Raw genomic sequence first — 17,743 nt, 5'->3', positions numbered from 1 at the left:
GTCTAGGCCCAAACCCCTACCCTGTCCCTGTAACCCCATAGCCCCACCTAACCTGCCCATCCCTGGACACTAAGTGGTAATTTAGCAAGGCCAATCCACCTTACTTGCCCTTCTTTGGGCTGTTGGAGGAAACCTGAGCACCAGGTGGAAACCCACACAGACACTGGGAGAAAGTGCAAACTCCACACAGTCACCAAGGCCGGAATTGAACCCGGGTCCCTGGCGCTGTGAGGTAGCAGTGCTAATCACTGTGCCACCAGAAGAATAGTTTTGGTATCAATATTACTGTTTATGAAGCTCAAGGTAGAATTTGCTTTGCCATCTATTCTCTTTTGTATGACTTGTAGATATACAAAATCTCTCTTCACCTCTTTCTCCTCCCAAAGAGGCCAGTTTGGTTTTTGTGACAATCCAGCAGTTTTCATGGTCACTTTTTCCCAGTGCCGGCCCCACAAATGACCAGATTCATTCAGCTCAATTTCACAACCTGCCTTTGTGTTTTTGTGGGTTCTCTCTCACTCCCTATTTTCTGTTTTTAAATTAGTTTCACAGGGTGTTCGAACGGGAGGCTTCAAAGTCTGCAGAATCAAACCAAGCATCACATCAGGATCTCACAGAGCCCTCAATTTATCATATCCTGAATATCATCGTTCTTTGAACATGGAAGGAAAAAGCATCGTTCACAATGCGGGGAAACCATCCACGTGTTGTGTGTGTGGACGAGGATTCGCTCTATCATCAGGCCTCACAAGCCACAAATGCAGTCACACCGAGGAGAAACCGTGGAAATGTGCGGACTGTGGGAAAGGATTCACTGCCCCATCCCAGCTGGAAACTCATCGACGCATTCACACTGGGGAGAGACCATTCACCTGCTCCAAGTGTGGGAAGGGATTCACTCAGCCAACCTGCGGAATCATCAACGAGTTCACAGTGGGGAGAGACCATTCAGCTGCTCCAAGTGTGGGAAGGGATTCACTCGATCATCCACACTGTCCACACACCAGCGGGTTCACACTGGGGAGAGACCATTCACCTGCTCAGAGTGTGGGAAGGGATTCACTCGGTCATCCAACCTGCTGAGTCACCAGCGAGTTCACACTGATGAGAGACCTTTTAAATGTCCAGACTGCAGGAAGTGCTATAAAAGTTCTGGGAGTCTGATGAGCCATCAACGTGTTCACACTGACGAGAGACCGTTCAGGTGCTCTCACTGCGGGACTGGGTTCAGACAATCATCTCACCTCACTGAACATCAGCGAAATCGCACGAGGGAGAGGCCATTCACCTGCGCACCGTGTGGGAAGGGATTCACACAGTCATCTGACCTGCAGAAGCATCAACGAGTTGACACTGGGGAGAGACCATTTGCCTGCGCCGAGTGTGGGAAGGAATTCACTCAGTTATCCAACCTTCAGACACATCAGCGAATTCACACTGGGGAGAGACCATTCACCTGCGCCAAGTGTGGGAAGGGATTCACTCAGTTATCTGACCTGCAGAAGCACCAGCGAGGTCACACCGGAGAGAGGCCATTCACCTGCTCAGAGTGTGGGAAGGGATTCACACAGTCATCCAACATGCTGAGACACCAACGAATTCACACCGGGGAGAGGCCATTCGGCTGTGCCAAGTGTGGGAAGGGATTCACTCAGTTATCCAGTCTGCTGAGACACCAACGAATTCACACCGGGGAGAGGCCATTCACCTGCTCCAAGTGTGGGAAGGGATTCACTCAGTTATCCAACATGCTGAGACACCAACGAGGCCACAAGTAACCACAGTGATTGGATTTTGCCGTTCCGCACATTCAGGACTGAACCATGTTCATTTGGGTCTCTTTATGTTGATAACAAATCCAGGCCATTTACAGGGGCCAATATTCTGGCTCATAGTCAAATAAATTAGATTTGTCTTAAATACGCAGTGTGTTGAAACTTTTTAATTACTCTGATACAAATTAGTTCCTTTTGAAGTACTCTCGCTCTCCCCTGTCTCTTCGATCCTCACCTCCAACAAGAAGTGTGAGGAGCTTGTGGAGCTTTTTTGTGACTGAGATTGAGTCAATCCGATCAGCTGCCTCTGCTGCTTCCCTCCCTTCCACGAGCCCACCGGACCAAACTGTCTCTAAATTTCATCCTTTCCCGAGCCCTGAATTCACATCTTTCTCTAGTTTCTCTCCCATCTCCCCTCCTGCCCTCTTGGAGCTCATCTTGTCCATAAGACCCAGCTCCTGCTCCATCGACCCTATTCCCACTCAGCTACTGATCAGCCAACTACCCTGTGTCCATGGATATTGTCAACATTTCTCTCTCTTCAGGTACTGTCCCTCTGTCCTTCAGATCTCCCATCATCACCCCCTCAATAAAACAAACCCTTGACCCTGCCATCCTTACAAATTACTGCCCCATCTTCAACCTCCCTCTCCTCTCCAAACTCTTTGAACATGTTGCCACCTCCAAAATCCATGCCCATCTTTCCCAGATCTTCCATGTTTGAATCCCTTCAATCAAGTCTCTGTCTTGTAGTGCAGTAGTGAAAGGAGCAGGCAAATGGTCTCTTCCCAGTGTGAATTCGCTGGTGTGTTTGCAGTAGTGAACAGTAGTGAAATACAAGAGACAAACAGAATCTTACCCGGAGAGAAGACAGACAATCCGGGAGCTTGGATGCAATGGCAGCATGGTAGCACAGTGGATAGCACTGTTGCTTCACAGACCCGGGTTCGATTCCCGGCTTGGGTCACTGTCTCTGTGGAGTAGGCAAGTTCTCACCATGTCTGCGTGGGTTTCCTCCAGGTGCTCCGCGTTCCTCCCACAGTTCAAAGATGTGCAGGTTAGGTGGATTGACTATATTAAATTGCCCTTCGTGTCCAAAAGGTTTGGGCTACTGGGTTACGGGGATAGGGTGGAGGTGTGGGCTTAAGTAGGGTACGCTTTCCAAGGGCTGGTGCAGACTCGATGGGCCGAATGGCCTCCCCCTGAACTGTAAATTCTCTGATTCTATGAGGTGAGATTGTCCTTTCTGAGCTCCAGCCAGGTGATGCTAAACACTCAGGCGGGAAAGACAAAAATCTACAACGTGTTTAAAACAGCTGATTTATTTCATCAATATCTAGAATGTTAATCTCCACTCCCTTAGAAGTTATTATCATCAGAAACAAACTCCAACTATCAGAGTAAAAACCTCAAAAGCTCTGGTCCAGAGGCCATTTGGCCCATTGTGTGTGTGCTGGCTGCAGTGGAGCTATTCAGCTTAATCCCATTTTGCAGATCTCAGTCGATTGTCCTGTGTGTCCCAGTCCTTTAATTGGATATCCAAGACATTAATTTTAAAGTGATCAGGATTTCTGCTTCTATGACCCTGTCAGACAGCGAGTTCCAGACTCACACCGCTGAAATGATGACCTCCTAGAAATCATAGCTTTGCCAAAGGAAGTATCCATTCTAAAGTGCAAGGCCCATACTGAAGACAACACGATAGAAGCACAAGGAAATGCCCTTGCAGACCGAGTTGCAAAGGAAGCTGCCTTCCAGTGGAATTCTTCAGCAGAACCAAGACACATCTACAAATTGTGAGTGACCAATTTATTACAAGATCTACGTGAAATGCAACATGACACTGCACAAGAGAAATGGCCATGGTTAGACTCGGGTATCCAGTGGTATGATGATGATATTTGGAGACAAGTTCAGACGGATAAACCAGTTGCACCACAGGCACTGATGCCATTTCTGGCCCAACAGATCCATTCATGGGGACATTTAGCCCCAGGAAAGATGATGGCTCGATTCCAGAAAAGTTGGTCTGGCAAAGGGTTCCAAACACATGCACAATTGGTATCGAACCGCTGTGTAACCTGTCAAAAGAACAACTTAGGACCCATAAGATCAATACCTCAGCTAAAAGCTCCTGCCCCTGCAGGACCATTCCAGAACAAACAGGTCGATTACATCACCCTTCCTGCATGCCAAAGATACACTGATGTCCTTGTAATAGTGGATAACCTCTCGAAATGGGGAGAGGCTGCTCCAGCCACCCACACAGCCAAAGTCCTATACAAAGACTATATTCCCAGATGGGGAGTACCAGCGAGCATTGACTCAGACAATGGAACCCACTTTCCAGGTGCTGTTTGCCAGGAGGTTTGCAGGTTACTGATGCTTTACTTAGTTGTTGTCAAAACGTAACAAATGCTGTCAGGTGTCGGCAGCTTGAGGCGATCCTCCTGAGGGGGGGCACGACTTGGTGCCCGGCGAATCCGTTTACGTAAAAAAAATTCAGCGCGAGCCGTTAGCAGCCAAGTGGGAAGGCCCCTACCAGATATTACTCACAACTCAGTCAGCCGTGAAACTCCCAAGGAAATAAATCATGGATTTACGCATCACATGTGAAGCGCGCGGACAAAAATCAGAATCTGTAAAAATGTTTGCCATAATATTGATTTTCAGTTCCATGTTTGGCCCAGCAGGCCTTACCCAGGAGTTCAATGTTAACACGTTCCTTTACATGTCTACGAGGGAACAAGCGGTCCTAGATCTTGTCCTGTGTAATGAGACAGGATTGATTCATGATCTCATAGTTAGGGATCCTCTCGGAAGGAGCGATCACAATATGGTGGAATTTAAAATACAGATGGAGGGTGAGAAAGTAAAATCAAATACTAGTGTTTTGTGTTTAAACAAAGGAGATTACAAGGGGATGAGAGGAGAACTAGCTAAGGTAGACTGGGAGCTAAGACTTTATGGTGGAACAGTTGAGGAACAGTGGAGAACCTTCCAAGCGATTTTTCACAGTGCTCAGCAAAGGTTTATACCAACAAAAAGGAAGGACAGTAGAAAGAGGGAAAATCGACCGTGGATATCTAAGGAAATAAGGGAGAGTATCAAATTGAAGGAAAAAGCATATAAAGTGGCAAAGATTGCTGGGAGATTAGAGGACTGGGAAATCTTTAGGGGGCAACAGAAAGCTACTAAAAAAGCTATAAAGAAGAGTAAGGTCGAGTATGAGAGTAAACTTGCTCAGAATATAAAAACAGACAGTAAAAGTTTTTACAAATATATAAAACAAAAAAAGAGTGGCTAAGGTAAACATTGGTCCTTTAGAGGATGAGAAGGAAGTTTTAATAATGGGAAATGAGGAAATGGCTGAGGAACTGAACAGGTTTTTTGGGTCGGTCTTCACAGTGGAAGACTCAAATAACATGCCAGCGACTGATAGAAATGAGGCTATGACAGGTGAGGACCTTGAGAGGATTGTTATCACTAAGGAGGTAGTGATGGGCAAGCTAATGGGGCTAAAGGTAGACAAGTCTCCTGGCCCTGATGGAATGCATTCCAGAGTACTAAAAAAGATGGCTAGGGGAATTGCAGACGCACTAGTGATAATTTACCGGAATTCACTAGACTCTGGGGTGGTCACGGTGGATTGGAAATTAGCAAACGTGACACCACTGTTTAAAAAAGGAGGTAGGCAGAAAGCAGGAAATTATAGGCCAGTGAGCTTAACTTCGGTAGTAGGGAAGATGTTGGAATCTATCATCAAGGAAGAAATAGCGAGGCATCTGGATGGAAATTGTCCCATTGGGCAGACGCAGCATGGGTTCATAAAGGGCAGGTCCTGCCTAAATAATTTAGTGCAATTTTTTGAGGACATTACCAGTGCAGTAGATAACGGGGAACCAATGGATGTGGTATATCTGGATTTCCAGAAAGCCTTTGACAAGGTGCCACACAAAAGGTTGCTGCATAAGATAAAGATGCATGGCATTAAGGGTAAAGTAGTAGCATGGATAGAGGATTGGTTAATGAATAGAAAGCAAAGAGTGGGGATTAATGGGTGTTTCTCTGGTTGGCAATCAGTAGCTAGTGGTGTCCCTCAGGGATCCGTGTTGGGCCCACAATTGTTCACAATTTACATAGATGATTTGGAGTTGGGGACCAAGGGCAATGTGTCCAAGTTTGCAGATGACACTAAGATGAGTGGTAAAGCGAAAAGTGCAGAGGATACTGGAAGTGTCCAGAGGGATTTGGATAGGTTAAGTGAATGGGCTAGGGTCTGGCAGATGCAATACAATGTTGACAAATATGAGGTTATCCATTTTGGTAGGAATAACAGCAAACGGGATTATTATTTAAACGATAAAATATTAAAGCATGCCGCTGTGCAGAGAGACTTGGGTGTGCTAGTGCACGAGTCACAGAAGGTTGGTTTACAGGTGCAACAGGTGATTAAAAGACAAATGGAATTTTGTCCTTCATTGCTAGAGGGATGGAGTTTAAGACTAGGGAGGTTATGTTGCAATTGTATAAGGTGTTAGTGAGGCCACACCTGGAGTATTGTGTTCAGTTTTGGTCTCCTTACTTGAGAAAGGACGTACTGGCGCTGGAGGATGTGCAGAGGAGATTCACTAGGTTAATCCCAGAGCTGAAGGGGTTGGATTATGAGGAGAGGTTGACTAGACTGGGACTGTACTCGTTGGAATTTAGAAGGATGAGGGGGGATCTTATCGAAACATTAAAAATTATGAAGGGAATAGATAGGATAGATGCGGGCAGGTTGTTTCCACTGGCGGGTGACAGCAGAACTAGGGGACATAGCCTCAAAATAAGGGGAAGTAGATTTAGGACTGAGTTTAGGAGGAACTTCTTCACCCAAAGGGTTGTGAATCTATGGAATTCCTTGCCCAGTGAAGCAGTTGAGGCTCCTTCATTACATGTTTTTAAGGTAAAGATAGATCGTTTTTTGAAGAATAAAGGGATCAAGGGTTAAGGTGTTCGGCCCGGAAAGTTGAACTGAGTCCACAAAAGATCAGCCATGATCTCATTGAATGGCAGAGCAGGCTCGAGGGGCCAGATGGCCTACACCTGCTCCTAGTTCTTATGTCCTATACCTATGTCAGAGACTTTAACGTCTCTAAGTGCTGGGTGTGTTCTTCTATCCCTACCAATTCCCAAGCAGGTATCCCACTACAGCCTGTTCCTTTTACTTTATCCCAAATGGCAGAATGCTACATTTTCCAAAATCCCGACTATACCCTTCCCCAATGTGGAGACACCAGAACCAAAGAAATGATAAACCATGAGGTTAAGAGATGGCGATCTGCAGGCTGCCCATTAAACACTTTCAAGGGATGGTATCAACATGTCTTTGATCAGAAACAGAAACCACCCCAAGTAACCTTCCCAACTGGTCATAATCATACTGGAACCATATATTTAATCAGCTATAATCATAGAGCATGGAATGTGGGATACAGTAAATGTGAATATTATTTGGATGTGAGTGCCAGTAAAATGTGCACTCATGACTCAAGAAAGTTGTGGTCTATGGATATGAAGAGAATCCCATTGACTTTAAAGGGCAACCTAATCACACCGATGGGACAAATTTTACAGAACGTTGGGCCCAATATTCTACCTATAATGGCACCTATTACATCTTCAGTAATACTGCATAACCTTTGCTCCCAGTGAGCGGGAGAGGAGCGTGCTATTTAGGATTCATTATCCCCTTTATCCGTCATTCCCTTTCCCTTTCCCTAGCCGATGCTATAAACGCTGACTCAAAACATGGACCTCTCATCCCACAGTTTGAGAAATATCAACCTCCCACTATCATCAGGAGATCTAAACGTGAGATCACAGGGGCTGAGAAATGAATATCATCGTACGGACCAGAGAATACATTAAATTGGCCGCAGCTTTAGGGAAAATAACCCAATGACACTGCCTGAGCCCTAAGTAGCATTTCAGCCGAGATGCTAGCCATTCGAACTGTGGCTTTACTTGGAAGTCCAACCTTCTTAAGAACCAGCGGAGACACACTGGGGAGAGGCCATTCATCTGCTCGGTGTGTGGGAAGGGATTCACTCAGTAATCCCACAGGCTGAGACACCAGCGAGTTCACAAGTGACTGCAGGGATTGGATTTGGATTCTGCTGTTAATCACATCCGGACCGAACCATCTTCACTCTGACAGCTGGAGTTTGTTGCTGCTGATATTAATAAGCCTGAAAGCTGGGGTGTGCATTAATGTTCTGTATAAATATTGATTAAATCAGCTTTGATTCAGACACTGTTTTGAATATTTGGTTTCCTCAATGATAAGAGGAGACTGATTGATCTGTTGACTGGGACATTATTTTGATCTTTTCGTACTCTGAATTATTTCTGTTCTCTGGTTCACCTTCTCCCAGATTAAACACTGAGCTTTCATCAATCCTATCAATCTGTTGGAGACATTGGGCGGTTGGTGAGTTTCACCTGATATTGGTGTCAGTTGTCCTCGGAAGATTTCCCAGTTTTCTGAAATTCCAGTGTGGTTGTGTGTTAATGTAATGATCGGAGTTTCAGTTCCAATGCTGATGATGGAGGGCCTGTGCTGACAGGACCACAGAATTGTTACAGTTCAGGAGGAGGCCATTCAGCCCATCGAATCTGCACTGCTCACTGAAAGAACATTCTACCTAATCCCACTCCCCTGCCTTATCCCTGTAACCTTGCACATTCTTTCTTTGCAGATAATAATCCAATTCCCTTTTAAATACCTTGATTGAAGCTCCATCTCCATCTTAATACGTTCATTCCAGACTCCAACCACCCTCTGGGTGAAAACATTTGGCCTCAGGTCACTTCTGCTCCTTTCGCTAATTATTTTGAATCTGTGGTCTCTTGTTCTTGATGTACTCCTGAGGGGAAATAGCTTTTCATTATTTACCCTATCCAAACCCCTCAGGATCTTGGATTACCTCTACAAGTCTCCTCTCAGCCTTCTTTTCTCCAAGGAAAACAGACCCAACCTCTCCTCATAGCTCCAGTTATTTATCCCTGGAATCATTCTTGTGAATCTTCTATGAACTCTGCACTCCATTGCCTTCACATCCTTCCTCAAGTTTAAAAATATATCTCATGGGATGTGGTGTCGCTAGCTGGGCATTTACTGTCCATCATTAATTGCCCTTGAACGGAGTGGTTTGCTCAGCCATTTCAGAGGGCATTTTCAGAGTCAATTACTTTGCTGTGGGCCTGGAGTCACATGTCGGCCACACCAGGTAAGGGAAGGAGATTTCCTTCCCTAAAGGACAGGAGGGAACCAGATGGGGTTTTATGACAAACAACCATGGTTTCATGGTCATCATTAGACTTTTAAATCCAGATTTAAAAAAAATTGAATTCACGTCCCACCATTCCATATACTAACTAAGAAAGTTAATTTCTGGACTAAAGAATTGTAAATTCTTCGAAGTTGCAACAAGCAAAGTGGATAATGGGGACCCTGGAGATGTAGTATATCTGGACTTCCGGAAGGCATTTGATAAGTTGCCACACAGAAGGTTAATTGACAAGGTGAAATCACATTTATTAGCTTAGATGTAAAACTGGCTGACAGACAGGAGACAGAGTCAGGATAAATGATTATTTTTCTGGATGGCAAAATGTAACTAGTGGGATGCCACAGGGTTCAGTCCTTGGGCCCCAGCTATTTACAATCTATATTAACAACTTGGATACAGGGATAGAAGGTTCTACAGCCAAATTTGTATATTACACAAAAATAGGTGGGACAGTAAACTGCAATGAGAAAATAAGAACCTGACAAATGGATATAGATAGGTTAGGAAAGTAGTCCAATATGTGGCTGATGGAGTTGTGGATAAGTGTGAGGTCATGCATTTTGGTCAAAACAATGGAAAGGCAGCTTATCTAAATGGGGAGAGACTTTGGGGTGCCCTATGCAGAGCGATCTGGGTGTCCTTGTGCATGAGTCACAGAAAATGAGCATGAAGGTGCAGCAGATAATAAGGAAAGCAAATGGAATGTTAGCAAAAGGAATTGAGTAACAAAGTGTTGTTGCAACCATACAAGGCATTGGTAAGTCCGCACCTGGAGTATTGTGCACAGTTTTGATCCCCTTATTTGAGGAAAGATGTAGTGGCGTTAGAGGCAGTTCAGAGGAGGTTCACTAGGTTGATTCCAGAGATGAGGGGAGATTGAATAGTTTAGGCCTATACTGTCTCTTAGAAGAATGAAGGGAGATCTAACTGAGGTAAAGAAGATGCTAAAAGGTATGGCTAATGGGCGGCATGGTAGCATAGTGGTTAGCACTGTTGCTTCACAGTGCCAGCGTCCCGGGTTCGATTCCTGGCTTGGGTCACTGCCTGTGCGGAGTCTGCACATTCTCCCTGTGTCTGCGTGGGTTTCCTCCCGGTGCTCCGATTTCCTCCTACAAATCCTTAAAGACATCCGTCTGTGTACCTGAACAGGCACCGGAGTGTGACGACTCGGGGATTTACACAGTAACTTCATTGCAGTGTCAATGTAAGCCTACTTGTGACAATGATGAAGATTATAAAGTAGACGTGGCGCTGATGCTTCCTTTTGTGGGGCATTTTAAATGAGGTCATAATCTTAGAATAAGAGGTAGCAAATTTGAAGAGGAACTACTTCCCGCAAAGGGTTGTGAATCTGTGGAATTTGTGGTGGATGAAGGGACAGTGAGTAAATTCAGGGAGGAGTTATTTTTTTTTTTATAAATGTTTTTTATTCAGTTTTCATGTTTTATATTGAACAAATTACAAATTGTTAGAGAGAGAGAAAAAAAAAGAAAACGCAAAAATTAACATATATATTTACAGGTAAGCATCTTTGTAATGATAACTGTGGCCTCCCCCCTTTAGCCGGCATACATATTTTGCATTCCCCAATATGGCCGAGGCACATGTTTATTGGCAGGGAGGAGTTATTTTTAATTGGTAATGGGTTGAAGGCTTATGGAGGACGGTGGAGTTGAGCCCAGGATGGGATCAGCCATGATCACATTGAAGGTATTTAGACTCGGGAGGCTAAATTGCCTACTCCTGCTCCTAGGTCATGTGTTCTCGAGAGGAGATGCTCGGACTGATTTTGCAATACAGCTCTTGGTCTTTAGCATTGTAGGTAGCAGATGAGGAACATATCAGCTATGATAGAATGGCGGAGTAGACACATTGGGCCAAATGGCCTAATTCTGCTCCTGTATCTTATGAAGTTATGACTGTACACAGAATACTTTTCACTGTACCGCAGTACATGTGACAATAAAACAAATACAATACAAACAAGTCTTGTTTACACATCCCCTGGGCTCACTTTCCTTTTAAGAAGTACCAAAAGTTGAAATTTCCCCTTCTTCTTTTCCTGTAGTTGTGATCATCCTGATCTCTGTTATCTCCTCCACACACACCCCTTCAAGACCTCTGCCCTCATTTAATTCCGGCCACTATAGCATTTCTGATTTTATTCGGTCCACCATTACTGACCTCATCATTTGACTGGGCCACAAGCTCTGGAATTTCCTCCTTAAAAATCTCCGACTCTCTCACTCACTTTCCTCTGTTAAGATTATCCTTAAAATCTAATATCTCCTCTTGTGGATCAGTGTCAATTGTTATTTTGTAACATTTCTCTGAAATGTCTCAAAAAGCTTTATTCTGTCATGGCACAAAATAAATCTGAATTATTGTCACTGCCCTGGACATGTATCATTGTTCTGTCTCATAAATAGGAATTTGTAACTGAGTGAAACAGTCTGTCATGATGAAACATTTCAAAAATGTTGCCCTCAACAATGATGGCGACTGAGCCTGAACTGCGCTGCTGCTGCCCCCAATAAAAATGGCGGGTGCGCGTGCGCACTGCTGCTGGTGCCCAAATAAAGTTGATGGGTGCGCATGCGCAACCCCGCTAGCGCGCGATAGAGATGGCAGCCCCATTATCCCGTCTATGAGAAAGCTGCAGGCCCCGCGGTACCGGTAGGTTATTATTACGGGTTTTCAGTTTATATAACATATTTACGAAGTGTGTCCAACGACGCGCCTGAGTCATCTCTCCCTCGGTCCCGCCATTCCCACCATTACGGATTGTGGATCCCAGAAAGAACTTTCTCTGCGCCGCCATTAATCGCACTGCGCATGCTTCACTCGGCCCAGTCCCGCCTCCTCGTTCACTCCGATTGGCTGGAGGATCAGCCGCTCCCGACCGGTCCTCCGAATCCGCCCCTTGAGCCCTATTGGCCAGAAGCTGCCGTCAATCATTGCCCTGGCATTGTCAGGTGAGAGGTCAGTGTCGGGGGGCGGGGTTTACAAACCCCAGTGCGGCCCTGGTGCCCAATGTGAAACAATAAACATTCTCCACTCACTGTCGTCATTTCCGGCTTCTCTCCGCAAACAACCTCATCGAGACCGCGCGGGGGTATTGACAATGTCACTGCATTAGAACAAAAGACTAATGTAACCCCTCCTGTTCAAAAATGCAGAAACTAGTTAGTTTAAAAGCTGTTGTTGGGAGATCTGGAATCCATGATTGAGGAAATAGTAACTGGACATTTGGAAAATCAAACCGCAATCCATCAATCAGCGTGATTTTGTGAAGGGTAAATCATGTTTGACTGATTTGTTTGAAGTAATAAGCCAAGTGGATAATGGGGTCATGTAGACGTATTTGGACTTCCATAATACATTTGATAAGATGGAATTTAACATGCATAAGTGTGAGGTTATCCATTTTGGTCAGAGGAATAAAAAGGCAACTTATTATCTAAATGGAGAGAAACTTTAGAGGACGTTGGTTTGGGTGTTGAACAAATATTTCACATCTGTCTCCAGCCAAGAGAATGAGGAGGTAGATATGGAACTCGGGGAGAGAGACCGAGAGTTTTTTGAGCGAGTTGACAGAGGGAGTGACAAGGCATTGGAAGTGTTGGCAGGCTTAAAAGTGGACAGATCTCCAGGTCTGGATGAATTGTGTCGCAGGATGCTGTGGGATGTGAGATTGCAGGGGCCCTGACCCAAATTTTTAATTCCTCTTTGGTGACAGATTAGGTGCCAGAGGACTGGAGAACAGCTAATATGATCCCACTATTTAAGAAAGTTTGTAGAGATAAGCCAGGAAACTACAGACCAGTGAGTCTCACGTCAGTGGTAGGGAAACTATTGGAGAACATTCAGAAGGAACAAATCCATCTCCACTTCGAGAGGCAGGAATAGTCAGCATGGCTTTGCCAGAGGGATGCCTTCTCAGTAATGTGAAGCAGAGCGACATCAGGGTGAAGAAGGAGGCGAAGCCATGGTGGTAGCCACCAGCAGGACAGATTCGAGGGGCTGAATGGCCTACTCCTGTCACTATGTGTATTTCTGTGATTCTGAAATTCAGACAACACCATGACAGGGAAAGAGTCTGGATTAGAACCTGAGTTAGTCCGAGCTGTAAACCATCCCTCCAGATCCTGGCCCTTCATTGATTTAATGAAGGCCAAGGCAATAGTTGGATTATTGAAAGACTTGATGGAGTTGTTGGAGACCATTTTTCGGGTTGCAGGATAAAGCCTGACAGAATTCACTCCCCACAGCCTTGAGCTGCCTTTGAACCTCATCGAAGCCTCAACACTTCGTTTGTGTTGCTGTCAAAACATCCTGACTCCTCACTCCCACCTGGAGCCAGACACCACCTCACCGTACCCGTCTCCAGGACCTTCTGGCGAACTTTCACGTTGTGGAAGTGAATGATAACAGGCCTCGGATGAAAATTATCCCTCGGCCTCCAAGACCGATGCACCCTTTCTAATTTGAAACGCCCAGGCTTCATATCCAGCTTGATGTGAATCGGTCGTCGAAGAACCTAACGGGAGCCTTGCCCTCCACACTAAATGGACAGAAAATAACACCATTTTGGGCGGATGGTAGCACAGTGGTTAGCACAGTTCCTTCACAGCTCCAGGGTCCCAGGTTCGATTCCCAGCTTGGGTCACTGTGCGGAGTCTGCACGGTCTCCCCGTGTCTGCGTGGGTTTCCTCCGGGTGCACGGGTTTCCTCCCAGTCCAAAGATGTGCAGGTTAGGTGGATTGGCCATGATAAATTGCCCATAGTGTCCAAATAAAAGTTTAGGTGGGGTTACGGGGATGGGATGGAGGTATGGGCTTGGGTGGGGTGCTGTTTCCAAGGCGCAGACTCGCTGGGCCAAGTGGTCGTCTCCTGCACTGTAAATTCTATGATTTAAAAAAAAATAATTTTAGATTACCAAATTATTTTTTCCAATTAAGGGGCAATTTTAGCGTGGCCAATCCACCTACTCTGCACATTTTTGGGTTGTGGGGGCGAAACCCACGCAGACACGGGGAGAATGTGCAAACTCCACACAGACAGTGAACCAGAGCCGGGATCAAACCTGGGACCTCAGCGCCGTGAGGCGGTTGTGCTAACCACTAGGCCACCATGCTGCCCTGTAAATTCTATGATGACCATCTGACAGACCAACGACTCGGATGTTCTTTCTCCGACCCTCGGTCCTCCGGGACCTCCGCCAGCCACTCGGCTGGTTTTCAAAGGATTGAATTCTTGCCTCCATCGAGGAGGCATCTTGCTGAATGTTCAGGATTCTCTCCTCCGGATCATCGAGCCTCTTCCTGGCGTTTTGCAGCTGGGCCTCATGAGCTCACAGATATTGAGTCAGCACACTCAGCCTCTGGTCAATAACACAGATAATGTCGGCAGTCATCATTTTCACCGCTCCCCAGAGAGCGGGGGGTCGAGAGACCTCCTGAGGGTCAGGCCACCATGTTGAAAAGGTGGCTCCATTCCTGCTGAATCCATCTGCGCTGTTTTATTGGTGTATTTCTTCACTTTTCTTTCAGAAAATATTTTATTGAGACATTTCTAATTTTAACATTTAAATATTTATACTGTGGAGTGAGAATGGAATCATCTTTCATGTATAAATATTTCCCACTATCTGTCTTTTAGCTTTGATGAAGGGTCATCTGGACTCGAAACGTTAGCTCTTTTCTCTCCCTACAGATGCTTCCAGACCTCCTGAGATTTTCCAGTACTTTCTCTTTGGTTGCAGCTCATATTTGTTGTGACCTCCTGGACAGGAAGCTGTGAGCATGGATCTGTCAATCAGCCTGAATTAGCATTTTCAGGAGAATAGGGAGGGTGAATAGCGCCGTAGTGTGGCGACTCGGGGATTTTCACAGTAGCTTCATTGCAGTGTTAATGTAAGCCTAATTGTGACACTAATAAAGATTATTATTAGACACAGCAGAATGGGAATTAGGCAAAAGACAGCACAGTGGTTAGCACTGCAGCCTCACAGCGCCGAGGTCCCAGGTTCGACCCCGGCTCTGGGTCACTGTCCTTGTGGAGTTTGCACGTTCTCCCTGTGTTTGTGTGGTTTTTGCCCCCACAACCCAAAGATGTGCAGGGTAGGTGGATTGGCCACGCTAAATTGCCCCTTAATTGGAAAAAATGAATTGGGTACTTTAAATTTAAAAAAGAGAATGGAGGAAGTGTGTGGGATGAAGATTTGCAGCTTTTGGGGAATGAGAGAGGAAAAAATATGACATAGAAACTAGAATTGTCTGTCCTGAGTTTCTATCCTGTACTGACAGTGATTAATTTTTAAAAATGTTTTTACAGGATATTAGACGAGGAGGAATTACAGGCAGAAATCTCAAATATTAAATCTCAATCCGATAGTCACTCCCTTCCTTGGAACCTGAATATCCTCAGACTATGAATGTGGAATGAAAAATGTTTGCCCAAAATGTCAGCTAAAGAATTCAAACATCAGTGTGACTGGAAAAGCACCGAGAGCCACACAACACACACCCGAGTAAGAGTGTTCCAGTGAACTGACTGTGGAAAGAGGTTTAACCAGTTAAACGGCCTGAAAAAACATCACAACATTCAGAGTGGGGAGGGTCCGTACCTGTGTTGTGGACGAGGCTTCAACTGATTGTCCAGCCTGGATAGTCACGAGGGGACCCAAAACATGGAGAAACGGTGGAAATGTGGGGATTGTGGGAAGGGATACAGATTCCCATATGAGCTGGAGATTCATCGACGCAGTCACACTGGGGAGAGGCCGTTCACCTGCTCTAAGTGCGGGAAGGGATTCACTCAGTTATCCAATCTGCAGGCACATCAGCAAGTTCATACTGGGGAGAGGCCGTTTACCTGCTCTCAGTGTGGGAAAGGATTTTCTAATTTGTCCCACCTATTGAGACACCAGCGAATTCACACCGGGGAGAGGCCATTTACCTGCTCACAATGTGGGAAAGGATTCCGTGACTCGTCCCACCTATTGAGCCACCAGCATGGTCACACTGAGGAGAGACCATTCACCTGCTCTCAGTGTGGGAAAGGATTTACTCAATCATCTCACCTGCGGATACACCAGCGGCTTCACACTGGGGAGAGGCCAGTCACCTGCTCTCAGTGTGGGAAGGGATTTACTCAGTTATCCAACCTGCAGGCACACCAGCGAGTTCACACTGGGGAGAGGCCATTCACCTGCTCTCAGTGTGGGAAGGGATTCACTCCTTTATCCACCCTCCGGAGACACCAGCGAGTTCACACTGGGGAAAGGCCATTTGCCTGCTCTCAGTGTGGGAAAGGATTTACCCAATTATCCAACCTGAGGAGACACCAGCGAGTTCACACTGGGGAGAGGCCGTCCACTTCTCAACGTGAGACGGGATTACATGTTTCATCGGACCTGCTGTGACACCAACAATTTCACAATTGATTACAGGGGTTGGATTCTGCTGTTATTGTTTCTGCTCTACAGTCAGGAACCTCAGTCTCTCTGTCTGAGTTCCATATCTGCCTCCTGATTCCCTTGGGTGAAGACAGATGTGAAGCATTCGTTCAACATCCAACCAATGTCCTGTGGCTCCACTTACAGATTGCCCCTTTGTCCCTAATGGGAACCCTGTTCTTGATCTGATGAAAGATGATGCTGACCTGAAACATTAACTGTGTTTCTCTCCACAGACGCTGTCCGATATGCTGAAGATGTCCAGCATTTTTTTTTTTTAAATGACAGCAGTCCAGATGGTGTCTAACCAGGATTTTATATATCTCAGATATATCAGAGGGGCACCAATATCCTGGGAAGGAAATTTGCTACGGCTCTTCGGGGGGCTTTAAACTAATTTGTCAGGGGGATGGGAAAACAAACCGTAGACCAGAAGCCAGTGTTGAGAGTAGTGAGGTACTGAGGAGGGTATCAAGGTCGCGCAGGAGTGTACCGGCAGACAGAAAGGTGGGTTGAAGTGTGTCTACTTCAATGCAAGGAGCATCCGGAATAAGGTAGGTGAACTTGGGAGCGTGGATTGGTACCTGGTACTACGATGTTGTGGGCATTACGGAGACATAGTTAGAACAGGGACAAGAATGATTGTTGGAAGTTCCGGGGTATAGATGTTTCAGTAAGAGTAGGGAAGGTGGTAAGAGAGGTGGAGGAGTAGCATTGTTAATCAATCAAGGATAGTTTAACGGCTGCAGAAAGGCAGTTTGAGGGGAATCTGCCTACTGAGGTAGTATGGCTGAAGCTAGAAATAGGAAAGGAGCGGTCACGTTGTCAGGAGTTTTCTATAGGCCCCCAAATAGTAATAGACATATGGAGGAAGAAATTGCAAAACAGATTATGGGTAGGTGTGGAGGTCTCAGGGTAGTTATCATTGGTGACTTTAACTTTCCAAATATTGATTAGAACCTCTATAGGTCGAACAGTTTGGATGAGCAGTTTTTGTACAGTGTGTGCAGAAGGGTTTCCTGATACAATATGTAGATAGGCCGACAAGAGGAGGGGCCACATTGGATTTGGTACTGGGTAATGAACTGGACCAAGTGTTAGATTTGTTTGTGGGAGAGCACTTTGAAGATAAGTGACCACAATTCGGTGTCTTTCACTATTGCAATGGAGAG

The 17,743-nt window shown here is 45.7% G+C and overlaps 1 protein-coding gene across 1 annotated transcript; it reads left to right on the top strand.

Moving 5' to 3' along the window:
- Positions 1-1,463: 1,463 nt before the first annotated feature.
- Positions 1,464-16,601, top strand: LOC119960863 (zinc finger protein 239-like; the record flags this gene model as incomplete). The annotated part of the gene is made up of 2 exons (XM_038788455.1): positions 1,464-1,774; positions 15,881-16,601. Coding segments are annotated over 2 exons (969 nt in total), but the record flags the coding sequence as incomplete, so codon positions are not given.
- Between the last annotated feature and the right edge of the window lie 1,142 nt (positions 16,602-17,743).

The sequence above is a fragment of the Scyliorhinus canicula genome, unplaced genomic scaffold, assembly GCF_902713615.1.
Source record: "Scyliorhinus canicula unplaced genomic scaffold, sScyCan1.1, whole genome shotgun sequence".
Lineage (NCBI taxonomy): Eukaryota > Metazoa > Chordata > Chondrichthyes > Carcharhiniformes > Scyliorhinidae > Scyliorhinus > Scyliorhinus canicula.
The sequence above is the reverse complement of the archived record's forward strand: the minus strand, read 5'-3'. Positions and strand labels throughout refer to the sequence as shown.